Source organism: Parasteatoda tepidariorum, chromosome 4 (genome assembly GCF_043381705.1).
Source record: "Parasteatoda tepidariorum isolate YZ-2023 chromosome 4, CAS_Ptep_4.0, whole genome shotgun sequence".
Taxonomy (NCBI): domain Eukaryota; kingdom Metazoa; phylum Arthropoda; class Arachnida; order Araneae; family Theridiidae; genus Parasteatoda; species Parasteatoda tepidariorum.
The window spans coordinates 59,789,932-59,813,865 of NC_092207.1; the positions used below are offsets into that span (position 1 = coordinate 59,789,932).

At 29.3% G+C, this 23,934-nt stretch overlaps 1 protein-coding gene across 2 annotated transcripts; it reads left to right on the forward strand.

Moving 5' to 3' along the window:
• Positions 1-2,607: 2,607 nt before the first annotated feature.
• LOC107450183 (cuticle collagen 2C) lies at positions 2,608-19,362 on the forward strand. Of its 2 annotated transcripts, none has more exons than XM_071180517.1 (2): positions 2,608-2,699; positions 18,270-19,362. In XM_071180517.1, exon 2 carries the CDS (start codon positions 18,387-18,389, stop codon positions 19,170-19,172), a length of 786 nt encoding a protein of 261 aa, XP_071036618.1. In that variant the 5' UTR covers positions 2,608-2,699; positions 18,270-18,386; the 3' UTR covers positions 19,173-19,362. The 2 variants fall into 2 exon arrangements, with proteins under 2 accessions (XP_071036618.1, XP_015921415.2); XM_016065929.4 differs by lacking the exon at positions 2,608-2,699 and adding an exon at positions 12,076-12,237.
• The last annotated feature ends 4,572 nt before the right edge of the window (positions 19,363-23,934 follow it).

A 23,934-nucleotide genomic window follows, 5' to 3' on the forward strand; every position in this document is an offset into this window, starting at 1 on the left:
GTTTGCCTTGTATAATAATACAGCATCAACAAAGGTGAAAGAATTCTTCTCTTTTATTTAGTTTTTTTTTTCTCCTTTGATGAACAAACATGTTTAAGTTAAAATGAAAAAAAAATTGTTTTAATATGTTGACAATGTAACATAAAACGTAAAAAACTTAAATAAGGAATTTATTTGAAGCAAGTAAAATATTTAAATTCTATTTTTCAATAGAACACTATTTCTATATAAATACTATATCTATAAAAATTCAATAATAGTACTATTTCCATATAAATTCAATAAAAATACTATTACTATATAATAATAGTAAATGCTAAGAAATTGTAATGTAAATTTTACAATTGTATCTCAAAAAAATTAAAAATGATAAACTGGATGAATGAAAAGAACGAAATGTTTTAGCGAATAAATTTTAGAATTAAATTAGACATCGTAAGAAACGCTTTTGAATGACAAATTTTCCTTGAAATTTCTTCATTTCTTATTTTTATATGGTTAAAAAAGTTAATTTAAGATTTTTTAACTGAAAATTATATTTTTTTACATTAGTTTTATATGCTAAATAATATATATTGANTTGATTACTGTAATCAAAAAATGTAATCGATTACATTTTTGGCCAACTCTGCTAAATAATATATATTGATTCTTACTATGCTATGATTTTCAAAACAAGTTGGATAAAAATTTAAGTTTAGAAAGTTTTTAATCAATATTGTATCAGTTTCAAGAAGAAGAAAAATTCTAAACACTAACTCGGCCGATATTATTCGACCTTGTTTTGTAAGAGCAAAACATAAGCTGTTAAAAGTGAAAATTACACACAGTAACCAATCTAAAAAATAATAATATCTGTAATCCAGCCCCAACTGAATAATAATTATTAAAATAATTATAAAATAAATTATCAATAACCTATGAAATCAACTTTCAAATTAATATCTGAAAATAAGTTTTATGAAGTACACAAACGTTAAAATATTTTGCCTTCATTAAAAAGGATTTTTTTTTACTTTTTCAGAGGTACAATTTGAATAGGAAAAAATATTATATTTAATTTTTGTCATCAGTACAAATAAAAACTTTTTCAGCTGGAATAAAACGAAATTATTCCTTACACTTAATTTCAGATTATTATTTTTTACACTAAAACCCGTTTGTGGCGCTTTATACATTGTCCTTTTTTTTTACCTCTTACAGTTTACAAAATAAAAATTTTCTTTTCCTTTTGATGTTATTCCAGCTGTCTTAATAAAGAGTTGATGAGCAAAACTTTTCAGATCAAAACTTATTACTGTCTTTAAAATTCACACAAAAATTAGTCTGCGATTTTGAAGCTAAATTTCAGCAAATCTTTGTTAAACTTGCATATTCTCATAAAATTTTTTATTCAGATTACTTTCAGAATACTTTTCCTTTTCTGAAACTACTGTTCTGGTGCAAAATTTTTCAGTAAACCACATTTGCATAATCGCAAAATAATCTCGATAACGACAAAAGAAGGTCTAATTTAAAAAACCAATCCAAATCAAACAAATTAAGCAAGCACATAATAAGCGTCGAAATTGAAGCATTTGCATTTAATAGGATTTTTTTTAGTATGTTTTGTACAATGTTTTTGCAATCACCTTATCAAAGTATTGATCACGAAATAGTATGGTGTAAAGTGGAATGCATGTTAAGCAAGGTCCTCCATGTTAAGCAACAAGTAGACGTTACAAACATTTAGAAGTACTTTTAATTTATTGTAAAATCTGTTCCAAGCAACCTCTCTTGAAAAAAAAAATTTTTTTTAATTAAAAAAATAACAACTGATATAAAGTTTTAATACTGACTTGTATGGAAAATACGCTCTATAAACCATTATTCACGCAAAACATTTCAAATAAAAACTACACGATATTCAATTTTTTCCAGTTTCATAAGCTTCTTGTCATAATTTCAAAACATCAATTTATTTAAACATCTCATAAAATATTGTATTAATATATTTTGCACCCAATAAAATCAAAGGTCGTGAGACTTAAGGAATATTAAACGATGTAATGTACGCATTTGAAAGAGATTTTAACCTTATCGAAAATGTACTAATGTATTTTTAACGAGATCGTGAACTGAAGCCATTTATTCTTTTTCCAAAGATATTTCATTAAATATACTTTCTTGAAAATTAACTTTTATGAATTTCACTTTAGCTAAAAGCTATTCACGTTGTTTATCCTTTTATTTACTTTAGAGAAACTTCTCTTTAACGACATAAATTTGTGTTCTATACAGTAATGATATTTCTAAATGGAATCGATTAAAACCATACTTTCAAAAGTGCCTTACATCCCTTTTTTCAAATGTTTCATGAAAAAAAAAACAATGTTTCAACTAGTTTACAAAGTAAAAAAGAAAACCTGTTTAAGAATGTTTGCCCAAAATGGAATTACACCTATATACTAGCTTTCCAAACTAAAATACGGGCCATAATGCACCGATTTAAGGCTATCAGACCGGTAAGATCTTTTCGAATTAAAAGAAAATGGTCACATGTTCATCGACTCCTAGATTAGGATATCAGTTCGGAGACGCCTATACCCAAATTGGATTACATTTCTGCCAATTCAACTGTCAACCGTAATCGTTTCGCTATTCAGGTCGCCTCATATTTGTTTTCGAACAATTTGATGTTGCGTCTATAAGTCAACAAGGTGAGAGTATGATCTTTTTCCTTTTTCTCGTAACTTCTTTCATTACAATGTATTTTTTTAACAATATGTATTGAACAGAATTTGGATATTTATAACTTTATTATTGTACAGCATCAAGATAACATTTCCACCAAAAAAAACCGTTTATATTTTGTAATATATTTCTTTAACTTTGAGTAACTATCTCAGATTAATTGATCCCAAGGTAATATTGTCATCAAGACTTCCGAAGCTCAAACTAATATAGCAAGAGCATTTGCCAAAGAATTTAAATAATTTTTTTTCAATTTAACGTAAATATGGTATCATTAAAGCAGCTGTTGTTGTTGTTAATTTACGTCGTACTAGAGCCGCACAATGGGCTATTGGTGACGGCCTGGGAAACATCCCGGAGGATGATCCGAAGACATGCCATCACAATTTTGATCCTCTGCGGAGGGGATGGCATCCCCACTTCGGTAGACCGACGACCTGCGCGTGAAGTCGAGCACTTTACGGTAGCACAGTTTAACGAGGACCAATACCGCACACCCTCGGTACCTACGCAGACTGATCCGAGTGGTCACCCACCCGCACACTGACAGTAGCCAGTGATGCTTGACTTCGGTGATCTGCTGGGAACCGTGTCTTAATGATCAGTCCACTGCGGGACATCATTAAAGCAGCAGTTTTATGTCGGTTTGGTTAACAATTATAGTATCGATTATTTTAATATTGACTTCAGTTTTAAAATTGCATCAAGCCCGTACCATCGTATTCATTGATAGAAACCTGTATTCATCGATAAGAAAATGTATGTTTATTCAGAGAAAGTACGTTTTCGTAACTGAAAACATCGTCTGCACTAATTAATTTGCTTTTTTGAGGTCAACCCCTTGAACCATTAAGATTGAGTCCTGAAACGTGAAGATCCGATCATTAAATCAAAAGTTATTCAAAATGGCGTTTAAAAAAACGGACAACAATATTTGATCTCGGGTTTTCGCGTTTTCAGGACATATTTTTAATGGTTCCCGGAATGACATCAATTATTTCATTTAAAAATAATAGAAAAATTTTTGAATTGTAAGATATATAATTTTTTGTATAAAATTTTTGCACACATTTTAAGGACAATGCATATGCAAATTTTTTGAACTCATTTTAAGGAATTTAATTTTGCATGGTAAATACAAATTTTGAGAGAAATCGAACGAATAGTTCCTGAGAAATCAAATTTTTAAAAAAAACTCATATTTTTAAATTTTGATTTTTCAGGAAGTATTCGGTCGATTTCACTAAAATTTTGTATTTTGCCATGTAAAATTATATTCTTCCCAATGATGCAATAAATTGTATACCTTACAATTCCAGAATGTTTCAACTATTCTTAATTAAGATAATAAAAAATAATAAATATTTTCTAAAAAATATATTTTGCGTGGAATTATCTTTGCATAAACGAATTTTACAATTAACTGTGAAAAAAAAGCTTAATTCGCTTACAAAATTCTCTAGATATAGCCAAATACGCAAAAAGTAAAATTAACATTAAGGGCTTCAAACTTCGAAACGCTCTTCTGACCAAACTATTGAGATCATTTTTCCCAGATTGCGACTAATCCCTATATTTTGGGGGTGAGAAATCCGAATCCAACGAAAAAGAGGTATGTTTATTCAGAGAAAGTACGTTTATGCGTCTCATTTCGTAACTTAAAGTATCGTTTGCAATTAATTAGCATATTTGAGGTCACGCCCTCGAGCCATTAAGATCAAAGCTCTAGAACGTGAAAATCCGATCATTAGATCAAAAGTTATTCAAAGTGGTCAATTTTTTTTAGCTCATTGTACATCACTGTGTATATCTGTCATTTTTGGAATTGTAAAGTATTTTATAGACAGTTTGTACATATTTTATGTTATGCATAGCCATGTTAGTTATTAGAGCCGCCCCAATGATTATGGAGAGTTCCACTTATTCTCCTTGTTTTCCCCTTTACTCGATCGTTTCTAGTTATCGAATTGTGATGGAACAAACATACAGTGTTTGCCAGCAGCAACAACTTATTAAAGCTTCATTTCATGATTTTAAAAATACAAATTAAATAAATGCTGAACTTCTGATTCCTTGTTTATAACATACAAATGAGAATGAAAAACAATGATTAATTATGAAAAAAATAACCATTGCACAAATTGAAAAGATTTATTTATTTATTTATTCATTTTCCTTTTTGTGATGAAGTAAGATTTATAATTGATTTAGATTACTTTTTCAGACTTCATAACCACAATAATGCCGTTGAAACTGCCAAATTGCTGCAATCAGACAAAAGGACAAAAAATGTTGAAAAATCATTTCTAACAACTTTTTTTTCACACCCTTTAATTGTATATATTCAACCATAAAAGACCTCTGTATAATTGTATGTTCAAAAACTAGATTTGAAATTCTATATTTGGGGGAGAAATGGCTTTCTCTAGAAGACAAAATTTGAGATTATCTTCTTCTTCTTCTTTCAAATCCCCATTTCTAGCCTAGCTAGACAAGGTCCATGAGATTGTTCACCTTCAAAAAGTCTAAAACAACTAAGGGTCTTTCAATAAGGTCTTGTTTTAAAAGACCGAGGCAGTCCAGTAAATGTTCAGGGGATGCCTGGGCCGAAGAGCACTTGGTACAGAGGGCAAAGCACTTTTCTCCTCCAGAGTACCTCAGTGATTTCAGGTGTCCACAGCGGNAGGTCTTGTTTTAAAAGACCGAGGCAATCCAGTAGATGTTCAGGGGATGCCTGGGCCGAAGAGCACTTGGTACAGAGGGCAAAGCACTGTTCTCCTCCAGAGTACCTCAGTGATTTCAGGTGTCCACAGCGGAGACGTGTGATGGTTTGAGATTATTTAAACTTTTGATCTTTATTTCACACTTAAACTAAGGAATTATTGTGAAATTAGTATTGTAACAGCAATTATAATCTACAAAAAATTTGGAACTTTCTGACTGATAACCAGTTAGATAGTAAATTAGTCTTGAGAGTTTTTTTTCTATGAATAAATAATTGAATTTCATTTTTTTTAAAAAAATTAGTTTACTGTGTTAATATGCATATGTTCATAAAGCTTGCGTTGTCGTGCTTAGTTTCAATGAGAATTTATATAACACAAAATCAATTTTTAGTTTTGTGTTGTAAAGATCTTCGATTGTATGTATTTTAATTTGTTTTTTAAATCTATCAAGTAGATTAACTGTAATAAGTTGTCAAAGTCGGTGTTTTAATTTTTACAGGACAATACTACTATTGAAGAAACTATTTCGTAAACGACTGACAGCTATGTCGATAGCTATCACTTATTTACTACGAATAAAGCACTGAAAGTAGTATTTTTCACCATGGCGACTTACCGTGTTTTCAACATAGAAATTTCAGCAGAAAGTAATCCTTCTTTCTTGTTACTAAGCAATTTGTGCTGAAATAAAAGTCTTCTTTCTTGAAAAGGCATTTTGCAAAATGTGGTGCAGTTATTAGATTAGTAGAACAACTAAAACTTTTGGGATCTTGAGATTCCCAAAATGGGTACACCAAATAATAAACAAAACAAGCAGGGATCATGACCCAATATAGTATGAACTCATATTGTGTAACTTCATACCTGAGAATCTTTTAACCAAAATTAGGCTTTTTTCTTACCCATTTTATTTTTTTCTGTGCAGGCAAAGCAATCTTGCTGCTGTTAAAAAGATTTGTAAATGTTATATTAAAATTTGGGCAGATCTTAACTAATTTTTCATATCTAAATTAAGGGAATTCTTTTTCTGTGTAGGCAAAGCAATCTTACTGATGTTAAAGAGATTTGTAAATGCAATATTAAGTTTTGGGCAGATCTTAGCTAACCTTTTGCATTTAAATTAAGAAACTTCTTTTTCTGTGTAGGCAAAGCAATCTTACTGATGTTAAAAGGATTTCTAATTGTTATATAAAATTTCGGGCCTATCTTAAATAACTTCTTATATCTAAATTAAGTGTATTCTTTTTTAAACTAAGACATTTGGAATATATATTGTTAACTATTAAAGTTACATTACAAAACATAATTGAATGAAACAAATTAGTCTTTAAATAACGGATAACTAAATAATTACTATGCAAAAAAATTTCATTGTTACCACGAATTCAAAATGCTACATAAAGTCAATAATAAAATTTATTTTATACTCACAGCAGAGCTAAATTATAAGCAATACCAAAGCTACGATTGTCTGTTTACATCATTTTAAATGGTTTTGTAAATAAAGCTTTTGATTACTAATTCTGACAATGTTTCAAAGTTATATAGCATATTTATTTATTAGAATTTATTGTGATTCTCTGCCTTTTTTTTCATATAAGTAAAGAGTTTACTTTTAAGTAGCTTGAGCATCTAAGCTATATAATTATTATCCATATCAAAATCCTCCAGATAAAATATAAAGACATATTTCGGGTAGGTATTGGAACTGAAATGGCATGAAAAGCAAGAAAAAACATTTTTTCCTCAAAATCCTATTTATTCCAATATCGAGCCAACATTTACAATGCAAGAAACGGTAATAATAAAAACAGTTATTCATCTAGCGTCTGCTACGAGAAATACGTGGAGAGAAAAAAAAAGTTTAAACATCTAAACTCTTAAAAATACTTCTCGTTCTGCTATTCTCGTAAATAAAGTGAAATTTTCCGGGTATTTTTTTACATATATAAATATTTTTATTGTGTCTTTTATGAGTAAAAATATAGAAATGTGGAAATAAAAGAAACGGAAATTTGAAGAAAGGTTACAACAAAATGTCTGAATATAAAGCCTGACAATATTTTTTTTCCTTCAAAATATAAATTCAATGGATTTTTATGTTCCTTTTAACTAAATTCTTCACATTATTCTTATCAATAGAAGCTGCATTTGCTTGCTACCCTCTTTTTTGATAAGAATCTAAACAATCACTATGCGAATTATTTTGTAGTTTTGGAATATAACACATAAAAAAACAAAACTTAATGGTTAGGTTTGTGGCGAGTGCAGAGAATTTAAGCTCCATTTAAAAACAACTATTTGAATATTTTATGCACAGTTTTCGCAAAACGAATAACAAGATGAAGTCCAAAGATTCATTTTAAGATTCTTAAAACTATTCCTCTTACAGGTTTCGAAAAATGTTATCTAAATATTTGCTTTCGAACATGATGTGTAGAATTCTTTTGAAAAATATTCTTGGAAATATCTGTAAAATGATGCGGCGAGAAATATTCTAGTTTCTTTTTTCTTTTCTTTGTTGAAACATATTTGATGTATCTCGGATATGACAGTATTGAATTTCAAATTTCCTTTTGTTGTTTGGATATACTTGAAAGCGGTTGATGCGATGTGATAGTAGTAGAAATCGCTAAAATATGCTAAATATATATATTACTTCCTCATATGAATGAAATTGCTTCACTTTCTCGGACAGAAAAAAAAAAGTTTTATTTGCGAAATGACTTCAAATGAAAAGATTTGGGCCTGAAACGAGTTTATTAGCTCTGCGTGAAGAAAATTTTAGTTTTATTATGAAAACTTAAAGTTGCAACAATTTATTTGACAATCAGTTTTCACTTTGCAATAAAACTGACAAAACTCTCAAGAAGGAAATATAAACTTATGAATTATGAAATTATGAAAATATTTTAAATGTCTCTGTTCTTAATTGATTTTCAGAATTATTAATATCACCACGAAATGGACACAGCGAAAAATGGGCCTTTTCAATATTCGGGTAGACTATATTTGAGGGTGCCCCTTGATTCTCGCCACGTTGTGATCGCGGTTGATCGCCAAGCTGGGTGATGTTGAAACCAGAGTTGGCCGTTGATTACAGTAATCGATTACAACTGTAATTGATTACAGATAATTACAGCTATGTAATCAATTANCTATTCATGATAAATTTAGACAGTATCTAACTGTTATTAGATAATTCTGTGCACCTTAATCTGAGAATATTCAAGCTTAATGAAGAAGTGAGTTGTTGTTGTTTTTTTCCTTTTCTTTCTGCGCCTACTCCATTAATTTTTGCTTCGATTCAAAATCCTTTTTATAGGATTTATTAATTTTGCTTATTTTAGGTTCATTGCAAACTTTATCCGATGTTTTGTTGAAATTTTTCAATGTTTTATTGAAATAAGATTATGTTCTGGCCGCCATTCCTGTTACCACGGTGTTCCGCACAAACAGGAACAGCGCCAAACATAAGTCGCCAATTTCGCACCCTCAAGTATATTTTTCCCCAATACTCAATTTAAATTTAACAACTTAACATGGAATTTCATACTTTTCTTTTATTTTTAAACAAAGTATAATCAATACGGGGCAAAATCTCGGTAATAGGTTACATATATTATCGATGTAACTTTTCGAGCATTTCTTAGTATTCAAAACACTAAACGATTAAGAAGGTTTTAAAAATCTAAATCGTGCAATATCGAATTAATACCATTATAATAAATTTATCGGACAACCTAGTAAAAAGAACAGTTGAACAATTTGAATTGAAAAGAACAGTTGAATTTAAATACATTTATAAAAAACTAATTTTAAAAAAAGTGTGCTAACTGACTTAGAGAAAGTGACAACATTGCGAAATTATTTGGATCCATTAATTTATTTTTTTAAAAGAAAACAATTTTCATAAGAGAAATTTACTTAACGAATCATATGCTGTGTCCATTTTTTTAATAACTATGTCCATTTTCTTAAGCGTGCTTTCGAGCTGCGTCCCGAATAAAAAGCTCAACAACATTACATTAAGTTAAGAAATCACTATTGTTTTTGAACACGTGTTTTGTGTAGATGCGTCCATGTGTGATCGCAACCCTTTGCGCTCCGATTACTTCTAAAATGCTGTTTGAATTAATATAACCACTAAATCCTTTAAAATACATAAAACAATATTTTATACAGTTTTTAAAATTCTTAAAGTAATGAGGTTACTTATAAATAAGGTATAAAAATTTTTTATTTAGAGTAGTGACTGTTAATGGGGCATCAGAGGTAATAATAGGAGTTAAGAGAACGCCATACCAAGGGAGAAACATTTTGTTGCAAATTATCTTTCACCTCCATGATTGATTTAAAATGCAAAAGAAGGGAAAAAAATGATTGCAGGCATACCTAGAGTGAGCTATAAAGTTTCAATTGCTGAAAAAAATAATTAAAAATATCAAAATGCATGGAAATTATGAGAAGAGAACTTATCAATTGCGTAATCCTAAGTTATAGTTTCTTAATTTATTTTTACTTGATACGTTAAAAATTTCTCTTCAGTATTTGAAATTTCATGGCTTACTATACGTTTGTCAGAACTAACTTTTTCTGTACTTAAAATTTTAAATTTGTCATGGAGATGAAAGAGAATTCGCGACGAAAAATTTCTCCCGTTGTATAGAGTCCTCTTAACACTCCTAAACATTTAATTCATGACATGCATTATGTCACGGATGCACCATCAATTTGTAACAAACAACGAGTCACATTATTATTTTAAATGAGCATTTCCATACAATTGGGAAACATAAAAATAAAAAGTTGTGTTTTATTTATTCTGATTAATGCATACCACGTTTTTCGTACCTAATTCTTCTATCCTAAAAAAGGATGGGATGTACTATGTGCAACGTAGACTGATGCAAAAAATTACGTGAATAATGCTGACATATAATACAGGTACGGACATAGTAATTATTATAATTTTGAAGTAACTTCAAATCTGATAACTACCCATTAATAAGCAATCAATGTTTCCCCATGATTTAATAATTCTGTTGATACTTCAATAATCATTTTTGTTGAAACAGAAATATTTTTAAGGAAAATAATTAAAAAACATGATTAAAATTAAGAAACTTATAACCATCATTATAAATTATGGTTATATAAATGTACAATATTAAATATTAGTCATTTAATAAAACTGTTGTATTAAATAAGATTAAAATTAACCAGTAATTTATTATTATTTAATTAATATATATTATACTCATAAGATATAATATAAATAATTAAAGCGAAATTTTTATAAAGCTTTTCCCCCTTGAAAAGAAATGAAACAAAATTTGCAAAACCAACTGCAATTATTTAATGATTTTAGAACAATTTTCATAACTTTACCTATTGAAGCCATTCATTATTAAACTAAATATCGTTCATTTATTTTTGTTTGTAATGAGGAACAAAAAAATTTTTACATGAATATTAAACTATTTTCCTTAACTGTTTATATTGTAAGTAATTAGACGACCTAAATGCATCTGAAAATTTAATAGAAGGGTGAAGAGTCTTTATTTCATATTTCTTAAAAATAGATCCTGCTAAATCAGGGCATATTTATTATTAGTTTATTATTACGTATATTACTGATTGTATTTAACTTCCGTGTGTTTCATCTATGCATCCATAAAATATCAAAATTCAATAAGAAATTAATTTAAAGATGTCCCGAATACTTTATTTATATAACATGTTTAATAGCATCGAATTAAAAAAAAAAGTCCTTCGCTCTATTAATTACAAAAAATTATTTTACCTTTTAAAACATTTTTTCAAAATTAAAATTTGGAGCATATGTCACGCAAAATGATTTCAAAAATGTATGCTTACATAAATAAAAGTAAGTGGTAGAATTTTAATAGCATTTTATGAAAAAAATGTTTTTTTTAATTTAAAGTGTGCATTTTAAGATATAAATGTTGAAATCGTTACGTGTGCCATTTATTTTAGGCCTTATATGAGAAAAAAAAATTAATTTATTCTAAACTCTTGCAACTTTAGGGATATTATGAGCAATTAATTACTGTCATTCATTAATATCTCTTTAAATTTCTTTTTTATAGAAAACTTTGTATATAAATTACCTTGAATATAGTTTTCTAGAATAATTAAAATTCTAGCATGTAAATACATATTATTAGATATTTGAAATAAAACTTTTGTTTTTAAGACTTTCAAGATCCATTCTCCCCTTAAAAAACGAAGGTATTTTTTAAATTACAAAAAGAAAAGTTTGTTGGCTATTCAGGAGGTCAACAAAAGTAACCACAAAAAAATAATAAAAATAAAAGTGTTGGGGTTATTATCCTTCACCTTCAGAAATACCTTACTTGTTAGTAGAATTTTTATGAAAGCTCTTAGAATCAAAATTTTTCTTCGGATGCGAGGAGGGAAATTTACGATTCCAAATAATCTCATAGTTTTCGGAATCTTGAAGTTCAAAGAACGCAATGGGTCAAAAAATATGGCTGTGTGGGGAGAGGGGGGTAAGAAAATATTGGAGAAATAAACTACGGAAGGAAGGGAGGATGATTTCGCTTTTTTCTGAAGTATTTGTTGTCCTAATCATTACGGTCGGGCGGTTTTGTTCCTTGAAATGTGACATCAACGAACTTGTCAACAAAGAGAGGAAACAAAGGGAAAAGGGCTTATAAAAAAAGACTACTACCACAGAACAACATGATAATATCGAGTGCCTCTCTTCCAACGCCTCGAAATGAAATTTCAAGTAAGTAAGATTTGAATTTTCTTTTATTGAATGAAAGGGTGGCGTATTTTTTTTTTAAATAAATTAGCATTATTTTGGTGGATCATTCATTTGATTTGATTTTAATAGCGCACTATTGTGAGTTGATATATAGTGGGAAACGGTCAGAAAAACTGGTTCGACGTTGTAGTACAACAAGGTACAAATTTACTGTAAATTTGATTAAGGTGTTAAATAGAACCAACAGTTTCCACTTAAGTTGGACCCTATACTATCGTATCATCAAGATTTGCTCAGAATGGCAACCAATTAATAAGATTGCAACAAATGTAATCATAGTTCATCACGCTACGAAATTTTTAAGAGTGTAATTACCGTATGGTAATTGGAAAATCCGGCTATTTGGCAGTTTGCCGTCGTTTTGCAGTGCTCCATGCTGATTGGAAAAGTCTCCATTACTTTTCTATACTGTCTGGATTTAAGTATTTTAGGTTTATTGCAATCAGCTCATATGCCTTTAGGCTGATTATAAAATAAGTTAAGGATTTTCAATCAGTCTAAATCTGTTTAGGCTGAAAGCAATGAAAAATTTACAGAATTAACTCACTTATATTTATTTGGTGCTTTATAAGAAAATTAAAGAAAAAACGTTCTTTTTATCTTTATTTTAAGAGTTGAAATGATTCACAACTACTTGCTACACACTGGTGCTAGTTTAAATTTTAAATTATTCTTTTTGTTTGAATTACCTTTTAATAATCCTTTGCTTCTCGCAGCTTATTCAAATCAGTATTCATTTCTCTGGGACTGATTGTAAAAAAGTTAACATAAGCCAAGCTATCTGAGTTTTGAATAATTTATTTTATTATCAGCCTAAGAATCAGTAGGTACATTGCAATAAGTCTGAATGCCAGTCGGAATAACTAAAAAACTCTGGAGATATTCCAAATTCTTCAAACAAAGCAAAATGATCGCAACCTTTTTTTAAGAGAAGGATTGATTTTGATTATTTCTAAATGGGATTTACTGTGGAAGCGGATAATTTAAATGATGAGAATGTGTTCACTTTCAGTGAAAAAAATTCCATGATTATAATAGAATTATATACCTATAATACCATGATTATAATACAATAGATTCCCCATGTATTATAATAGAAATAGCTTGTTTATATATTAAGCATAGGTATATATTTATATTTATTATTAAGAAGCCAAATATTTTCTTCAATAGATGATTTCAACTGACGCTTAACTTATGCAGTGTAGAGTAGATGCTTTTTAAAATAAATTCCAAAGAAAGAATAATTTAAAATTTAAACTTACTCTAGAAAAATGAGCAGTGAATAATTTTTATTGTCAAAAAAAAGGTGAAACAACACTTTTAACTAAAGTAAAACAACAGTGTCGAAAATATTATCCAAACCTTATATTTATTTGTATTTTGATAATTTTACTAAACAAACTTGTACGACTGAACGTGCTTCTGAAAATTTTGCATTCCTAATTACTGTTTGCAATTTAATCACAGAAATGTAAAAGAAAATCTAACAAATTATTATTGAAGATAATGAGATGCACTTGCATAATCTGATTATTATTACCGAGACTTTGAGATACACTTCCTTTAGAAATGTTAAAGTTATTGCATACGTAATCATAATTTTGCGAAATTTATCTACAAAAATTTATATGCTGTATTTAAATAGTAATATAACTTGCGACATATACATTTATTTATTTAAGTAGGTAACACTGTTGACATAATTTTTTTACTCTACTAGGAAGCCCTCTCACCAATTCCCATAACTGCTTCTCATTCACCATTTTTCGTCCTCCATAAAAGTCCCCCTTTTTTACAGAAACGCCTAACATTTTATAGATAAAATATACAACTGTTGTAGCTTAAGGTAAGACCATTTTATTAATATATTAATCGTAAGGAAATGAGTGTATTTAAAAAGAAATCAACTGTAGTTGGAAAAAAAATTTAACTCAGAAATACAGATTTTGTAACTCAATACAAAATTAGTAAGTAGTAAATTTACTCATCAACGAGGCTTATCTCATGTTAAATTAGAAAACGGTTTTTATTTCTCTTGAATTATTTTTTTTAAAATTCAACTAAATGTTAAGATTTATATCTGGCAATAAATAATTTCTGTCCCTTCATTTTGTTTTTGTTGCTTTAACACTTTAGATTAGAAATCTCAAGAACGATAAATAAATTTCCTGATAACAATGGATAAATAGTCCAAATTTAGAGCAAAAAAGTGAGTCAAGATAACGTAAAAAAGAATTGCAAAGACAAATTGGACTTTTGAAAAAAAACTTACGTTTACAATTAAAAATAGCCCGTTCGTCACGTAAATTTTAACTGCGCAGTTACATTTCTGTGAGTTTCAGAGTGACCCTCATAATATTTTTAAGACAAATTAAGCACATAATAATACCCAAACTAATCGTCAAATGTTATTTTTCATTCTGTTTAACCCCTTGAACATTTTTGTAACCCTAAATTATTCAAGTCTTTTAAGTGCGCAGGAAAAGTTCAAGAAAAAAAGTACCTAAAATTGCTATAACTTTGACACAAGTTGAAATTTTGAAGGGAAAAAAATACTAATTCATGAAAAAAAGGGCTCCTTCATTAAGTTTAACTTTGCATTTGCATTTATGTGATTTGAAAAGTAGGTATTTGTCACAAGCTTAACAGTTAATAATTTCCGAACTAATAATCGAATGTCAAATTTCATCACACTCCCTGTACCTTAATTTCAACTTTCTAAATGTGAAAGCTTTTGTTACGAAAAATAAAATGTAACGTAAGATTGAACACTCAAAACAACGTCACTTTAGATATTTTAGTACAATAATCAACTTTAAAGAAACTGTAAACGAGATTTCGCCAATTGAAGTCACTTGCAGGAAATGGAATCAAAAGAAATGAATTAAAAATAAATTATTAGACTAATAAAATCTAAGAAAAATATTTTCATGTAAAATATGGAAAGTAGTACACATTGCTGACTTTCGAAAGAAATGTAATAATTTAGCACCATGTGAGACATAACTTTATTTCAAGTTGATTACATTGATTTCTTGAGTTATTATATTGGTACGAATGAATTCATTTAAAAAACTCATAAAAACACGAATATGTAAATTTTTATGATTAATGTTTATAAGGTTGTAGAAGCATAATAACGTCATGAATTTTCTTTCTGATACAACAAACAATAAACACAGGACAACAAACAATAAATACATAACAAATAATAAATACAGGAGATGAGTGCATTACGAAGTTTAAAGTTTGAAACAAATCTGTTGATCGATATTATGCTATGACATTCCGTTATTATGATACACAACTAAACTCATTACTTAAAAATTCTGCTCTACATTAATGAAGTTTAAAAAAATTACAACTTTTAATTTAAAAATGCTCAACATTTTCACTGAAAGTCAACATTATTTTTAGAAGTACTTAGCGTCTTCTATTGTTCATTTTTCAATACAATGAAATGTTTTGAAGCTTTAATCATAAAAGACATATTTCCACAGCTAAGCCTGAAATATTTTTGCTTTCGAGTATTTTTTTAGTGAAGAATAAGAAAGAGCTTTTATTTTTCCTACAATATGAAATTTTCCAAAAATATGCAATAAACACTCAATGAGCTCATTCTCTCTTTAGTACACCATTGAGTCCCTGAGTTTAACTTAAATTAGAGAGCTATGAAAAATTAAATACCTAACTTAATATCAAGAGTAACATAGCAGTACTTTACCCAATTAAAAAAGAGAGCACAAAACCTTTAAAAAAACTCTAAAATTCTTTAAGCGTTTTGGCACAAAATACCGCAGTTTTATTAATAAAAATTAAAGTTTTTGTTGTGTTATTTTTTCTTTAAGAAATCTTCTTAAAAATAGGAAAATTCCTTTAGATTTCCGTAATAAAAGTGATGGAATTTTGTGTTTAAACACTTAAGGATTTCTGGAGTTTGTTTGTTTGTTTTTTTTTTCTTTTAAACCTTTGTGCTGAAATTTTTTCAAAAGTTTTCAAGGAATTTTGAAATAGTTAATATAAAAATTTTGAAAAATAATATAAACTCTTTAAAAAGCAGTTAATGTAAACATTTCGAGTTAATTCACTTCAAATTATAAGAATCGTGTGTTAGTTGCTTAAAAATGTCATCACTTATTAAAATCTCAATCTGAATAATTTCTTACTAAGAGCAAACCTAAAGATTTAATACTTTTAAAAATGTTCAACTAGTTTTGAGTTTAAACAGACATAAAAATAAACGACAAATACGACAAAAGACGGAATGCGCAACCTAACAAACCCTAAAAATAGTTTCAAAATTAAACATGCGGAGGAAACGGCCCTACTGTCGAAAAAAGAAGTCAATGAAATATCGCTGTCAACGAGGTATCCCTTTGTCGACGAAATGACTTGTCGTCGAAACGATACTGTCGACGAAGAAGTTGTCAAAAGGGCACTATCGACGAAACGACCCAGTCAACTGAAATGACTTGTCGCTGAAATGACCTGTCAACGAAACGACCCTGTTGACGAAGTGACCTAGTCAATGAAATGATCTGTTAATGAAGTCGTGTCAATGAAATGGTCTGTCGATAAAGTGATTGTTGCCGAAATTAGAGCCCCTGAATTAGACATTTTTGTTTTTCATTTTACAACTTAATTTTGCAATGAAAATTAAATTTTTTAAACATTTGTTTTATTATAATTATTTTATCAAGAACTTCAATTATTTCCGCGTAAAATGAGATACATTTTTTAAAATCCATTCATTCTATCCTTAGATATTTATTTTTTAAATAAAAATAGCTTTAAAATTTAATTGTTAATATCTTGTAAAATAAATTAAATAAGAAAAATCTTTTTTGGCTATTGTTTTGTATAATATATACTTTCTAAAGAGCAACAAAAAATTTAAAAGTTATGATATCAAATTTTGGGTGTTACTGCTATTAAAATTTTGACTCTTTTCCAATTTTTTTTCGGCTGTGGAACCCTAATTGATTGACTTCTTTTTGGTGGATCCCCCGCATTAGTTTATCGAATATATTGGCTAAAAAATTCAATTCTCAAATCATCGTTATACAACACAGTTCAACATAAATCATGAGTCTAGAAATTGGCTATTCAACAATCTATAAACAACTTTCTTTTCTGCATTTTCTCCGAGTACTGTAGATGTCATACATATTTTAATTAGATTTTCTGCAATGGCGCTTGGTTTCCGAGTAGAATTTCAGGATTGGTCAATCCTGAAATTTTACAGGAATGCTGTTCTTGTTACGTTTTCGTTATAGATTTCTGTGTATCCTAAATAAGTTAAATTCTCTGAACCCCTGAATATCTTTCACAGAGCCCTAGGATTCCGCGGAACACCTTTTGAGAGCCACTATTCTGTGGTACAAATAAAATCTGACAGTTATAAGCTAACCTTGAATAAGTTTTTATACCTCTTCTTGCTAGTTAACGATATTGCACTAAGTTTCAGCCAATACTCTACTTTTCTCTGTTCTTCCCTCAAGGGATTAGGAAAATTCCGTAATGGGTTAGACTCCGTATAGATAACCAATTTAATGTTATTGTTTTCCAAAACTAATTTCAATAATCGAGCGATAAATTATTTCATAATAATGAACTGCACACTATATTTTAGTTTATAAACTAGCATTACCATTAAAAATTAGAATTTCTGAGAAAGTCAAACATTAACATTTATTATTCCTACAAATAAAGACCACAATGTATTTTTTTTTCATTTTCTCTAAAATTGTTTCACCTATTCAGAATTCTGGCCATCGAAATTAATTTCGTTTCATTATTGCAATGCTCATCAAAATGTATTACTTATCTAAAATTAATTTTGGCTCACAGCAATTAAATATATATTTGCTTGTTATGGAGTAAATTAGTTTTAAACTGTCATTGATTATTTTTTTTCTTTACACACATAACAATTTTGTTTTTTATTTACTTTACTTGCACAATTATTATAATACTCTTAATTCTTTCAGGTTGTAAAATTGCTCCTTCTTACTGTATTTTTGAAGGTCTCTTCATCGTTTCCTACATACAAAGGTGTTTTATATGGTTACTTCAATCCAGAAATTTCTGTTAGAATTGGAAAGCAAATGCCACCACACAATGAGCCTGATGCGGTGCTCATAAATGTTGGTGGAAATCAGCCAAGGGGTCAACCAGGATACGGACCTCCAGGTGGACCAAACCCTTTTGGACCTCCAAATAGACCTGGAATATTTAATCAACCAGGTACCCCATGGACATTCGGACAACCGGGAACACCTGGCGTATTTGGACAGCCTGGTTTCCCTGGAACATTTGGTGGACCAAATGGACATCCTGATCTAGCGCAACCAGGCAGCCCAGGTGTAAATCCGACTGTTTTTGGATTTCCTGGAAACCCTGGAGTCTATGGTCAACCAGGTAATCCTGGAGTCTACGGACATCCAAATAATCCTGGAATTTATGGACAGCCAGGTAATCCAGGAGTTTTTGGACAACCAGGTAATCCAAACATCTATGGACAACCCGGTATATTTAATTCACCAGAAGGACCCAATACTTTCGGATCTCCTGATGAACCAGGAGTATTCTTAAATAATCCAAATAAGTTTGGAAACCCAGGTGGATCAAATGGATTCGGTGGAATTCCAGGAACGGTTCAACCTGGTTCGTTTGTACCCGGAAGGAATCCTAATAATATTTTGCCAAGAAGATTTGTTCCCGGAGAATTCATGCCCGAAAATGCAGGGGGAGTTCCACCAAGAGGAATCTTTCCTCCAACAGATAAAGACCCATCTAGATCCGGAAACTATCCGAGCAGACGTAATGGGGGACGTGAAGTATATGATGACCCGGCTGCTGAATTTTTTCCAATCATAGACAGGACATCTTGAAGGCACTAGATGGTATATTTTTTTTAATTGGGAGAACAATATTTTGTTGGTGGCGAACAAATTTTATGGATTACAGGAAAAAAGCTGGAGTGTTCCTAAATACTGAAATATTATAAGAAAAAACGATGTAAAAATGACGACAAATTATCTTTTCTGCATTTTTATTCTACTTTTATTTATTCGTTTTACATTTTAAATAAATCTTTTAAGTTTTTAAATTTCATTTAATTTATTTATTTTAGTACTCTCTAAAATAAATAAGAATAATTTGGAAACAAAAAAATACAATCCATTACTTAATTTATTGTTAAATTTCAGTGTTTTGCTATTTTATGTTTTTTATTGCAGAATTCCTCTATTTTAAAAACATTCCCCGATATGTTTGTTTTTGTTTTCTGATATTATAATTTAAGCAATGGTGCCTACATAGAGAAATTGAACAATAGAGCAACACTATTGCAAAATCAGTAAAAATTGATCAACTAAAACACTGAAAAAAATTAGGAACTCACAAGTGCAGATACAATTACAATTAGAGCCGATGCAAGTGATCGAGAATTCTGGAATTATCATAACGTCATTGTTGTAATCTCAAATTGAAAAACAAACAGGCTTGATTTCTTTGACAACAAATGCAATCCCTGTTGCCATATAAAGCATACCAACTACATTTTTCAATAAAAAATTCACAATTTGCGTGTTTCACTCATCTATTTGGACTTCTGTTACGTATGATAGAGCAGAATTTATTTTGAGAAGTGGGTTTCTTTATTAGAAAATCCAAGAAAATCAACAACAATCGCTACAGATTTGCAGGATAATATACAATGTGTAAAACTTCACCCGGATACTTTGCAAGATAACATTTCTCCTCAACTATTTTATGAACAATATATATAAATTTTTATAAACGATGCAATATTATAATCAATAACATTACTCAATCGTTTCTAGACTATCACGTGATTCGCATTCACAACTTTGAATCGTAATCTATCGCATTTCATACCATGCATGTACAACCAAATCGTATACGATTAATGCAACAAAAAGTTTCTTACACAGAACAAATATTTTGAGAAAATGGAAACTTCACAACTTTAAAGGAAAATTTCAAAATGACTGATAAAACTTTTATTTTGATAACGTATCTGATATTTTTATTACATTTATCCGTAATGACACTTATCTTTCCGAAAATTATGTTAAAACAAATCAAACAAATTGAAGGTACCAAATTAAAATTACTATCGAAATTTACTATCAAAATTATCATTTCTTTCAAAATGAGCTATCCCAATAGTGATATTGGTTAGAGAAAAAACATCAAAATCAGTTATATTAAACAATGAAATTCTGCTGACTTCCAATAAGACCTGTCCTATGCCTGTCCTATCCCTGTCTATTTCTTCGGTAATCAAACAAATTCTTATTTTTTTCAGTCTTTTGTATTTTGTTTTTTTTTTCAACTTGAGTATTAATTTGCAACCACTAATGCGTGTGTATCTATTACTTCCTTCTTGAAAAGGATTCTAAAAAAGTGTAGTGTAGCTGGTCATTAATGAAAGTACCCAGTATATACATATGAGGTAATAGAATTATAGACTTCTTTTTTCCAATGATAACGTATTTACACCAAACTGCTCATCGGGTTTATTTCCAACTAGAAACATTACAAGTTTCCAAAATTTTCACTAGACAACTACACAATACTCAGAAACGCTTGATTTAAGTATAAATTGTTATGTTTTTCTCCGAAAACGATCTCTTGAGCACTTAGAAAATGTAGCTTATCATCACGCATCCTTCAGCCTTTCATATATTAAAGTTACAATTTGTCTTTCAAAATTTTTTGAAATATTTCCAGGGTTTGAAAACAGTAGTGTCTTTTTTTATATAAAGTTAAGTACAGAAAAGAAAATCTCTTCAAAGGGAACATTCAGAACTAATCTAATTTTCACATTGACGTTCAGAAGAAGTGACAACAACACAAAAAGCGGAATAACCATTTAGGTCAATTCCCTACCGTTCGTTCAATAATTAAATCAAAGCCTACAGCAGAAAATTAAATTCTCTCTAAAGCAGCAGTTGTTTAACGGAGAAGAGTAATTTAAAAAAAGTTTATTCTGAGATGAGACTTTAATTAGCCAGAACAAAGAAAGCCTGGATTAATAGTTTACTTTAAAAATTATTTTGGTCATTTTTTTTCCACTTAAACTTTCTCTTCTAAAATGCTTTTTTCTTCTTTAAGCTTTCAATTTAGGATTTATTTTCATTTTGCTATATGCAAAACAAAATTGGGTTGGACAAAATTATGGAAAAACTTCTACGCCACCTCATTTTTTTCACATTTCTCAAAAAATGCTTAGAGAATGCTTTTTTGAAACTTTGGAATTGTTTATGCCATGTGATTTCCCATGCATATCAATAAAGTTTTTAAATTTTGGGTGTTTGTGGGACCGGTAATAAATGACGAACAAAAAATAACGTTTTTGAACACCCTATGTCAAAAATTACGGCGATAAGCTTGTAACTCATGTCAAATAAGATGATTATCATATAAAATAACTGCACAAAACTTTGTAAACCAGGATTAAATATTCATGGAGATATTCACATTTATATAAAAAAGAACTAATTTTTTGCCGTAAGCTTACTCACTATAACTGCAGAAATATTCAATAAAATCAAACAAGATTTTTTTAGTAATTTTTAATTAATAACAAATTAATTAAGCTAGGTTCACGAAATTGTTTGCAGTTATTGCATGTAATAACCAAAGTAACTGATTCAAGTTATAAGCTTATCACTATAATTTTTGGAATAGAGTGTTCAAAAACATTCTTTTTACCTGTTTATCAAACCGATAATAAATTCTAGTTCGGGTTGAAATTAAAATCAGCAAGAATAGTATCACAAATTCAAGGTTTCGGTCTACCAAAAATGAGTCCGAAGTTACTTTTTATTTTCATAAACATTAAGACCCTATAATTTTATAATTTTAAAGTTACAAAGCACACACTAAATCGCTGAAAAATTCTGCTTGTGTTGTGTGCAATATTGTGCTCAATTCAATTGCGTACACAATTCTTGTTATTATTATTTTTTCAGTTGATTCCAATCTCCTAATTGAATGGGATAAAGTTGTTCGAATAAGAAATAAGAGATTACAAACTCCTACGAGATTCTCTCATTAAAATACCTCTCTCAGTAAACTCGGGTTCTGAAGTTTAATTAAATTAAGTAAAAGTTAGAAGAGAGATACCTATACTAGGAGGATAGTTTTGTACTTTCCCTGCAAGATTTGAGATTGAATCTCTTATGACTTGAAGCGCATGTCTTTCTAATTTCCGGGGCCAAAGTTACTGCTGATGCTTGATTAAAACCCTTGAACTTTTCAAATGAGCCAATTCAGAAAATTTCATTTGAGTAGAAACTCTTAATGAATTTCGTATCCATAGGACTCATTAGTTATTTTCAGTATTTAGCTCTGATTATAGTGAAACTTATCACCAACTTTACCTTTTTTTACTCGTATATTGAACTTTTCATTTTAATGTTTAATATGTTGCATTTTACACGAGTGTAATGTCTTACTGTACTCTTGTAGAAAAATAAGAACTATTGAAAACACTAATAATAGGTTAAAAGTTAGAAACACATAAACATATAAGTCCCTTATATTGTACTGAACGGAATTTTATATTTTTTGAAACCAAAAATTACGCACATTTGTGGAATGAGTTATTTATAGCTTTGTATTTTCTACATTTTTTACCAAAAAAATTTAATGCTGATTTTCTTTCTTTTATTGAGAACACAAGAGAAAATTTGCAATTAAGTAAAATTAAATATGGTATCAACAACTTGCAAGTTTATGAAAAAATGTGCATAAAATTATGCAATATAGTATTTGATGCAATATAAAGTTCTTTCATGGTCTTGGTTTCGCGATTTAGGTAAGGTCATTTTTATATTATAATAAATGTTTCAAATTGAAATAAGATGAAAAAAATGAATGAAAATAATTTTTTATGTAATTATCATGCATAAAAATATGTAAAAGAGGAGAAACAGCGACAGGCGAACAATCAAACTGGTTTTAAAGTTTCTCATCGCATCTATCTCACTAGTGACTCAGCACATTTCAAAAGCTTGCTTCTGCTGGCTAAAATGTTTTTAAAAAAAGTTCACTGCAACGTTTTTGCACCAAATAATATTCATTTTAACTTCCCCCCACCAACTCATTTTAAATGTCTAAAGCTTGTACTGAATGGATATTAATAAATATGTCTAGCCAAATCATCCAAGTTTTTTTTTTTACTCATTTGTGGCAAAATACTTATTTTAGAGGAATCGGTTGCTCTGTCTGGGCCAATTCAAGGACATCTTCCTATCCGTTAACGAAATTCGTATTTTCGAAATTTGTATCAGTAAATTCCTTGATCAGTGTTATGGAGCTGTGTTAGGTGTCTTACATAGGGTTCTTAGGTCCTGCACACGTAAAGTCCTACATTGTAAGTTCCTATATAATCTTCCTTAGGTGCCATTATGTACCTTATAATTTGGATCATTTCTTCTGTACTTACATAGTGTTCCATCAGCATGGAGTTGGATTGAGGTATGTGCATTAACTTCTTTACTAATGGAGTAGTCATCTTCATAAATTAGATTTCTACTCTAAAAGAACGATACTATATCTTTTTTTTCCAACAAAATTGGATGAATTATCACCGAAACCATCTTCTTGACAAAATTTAGC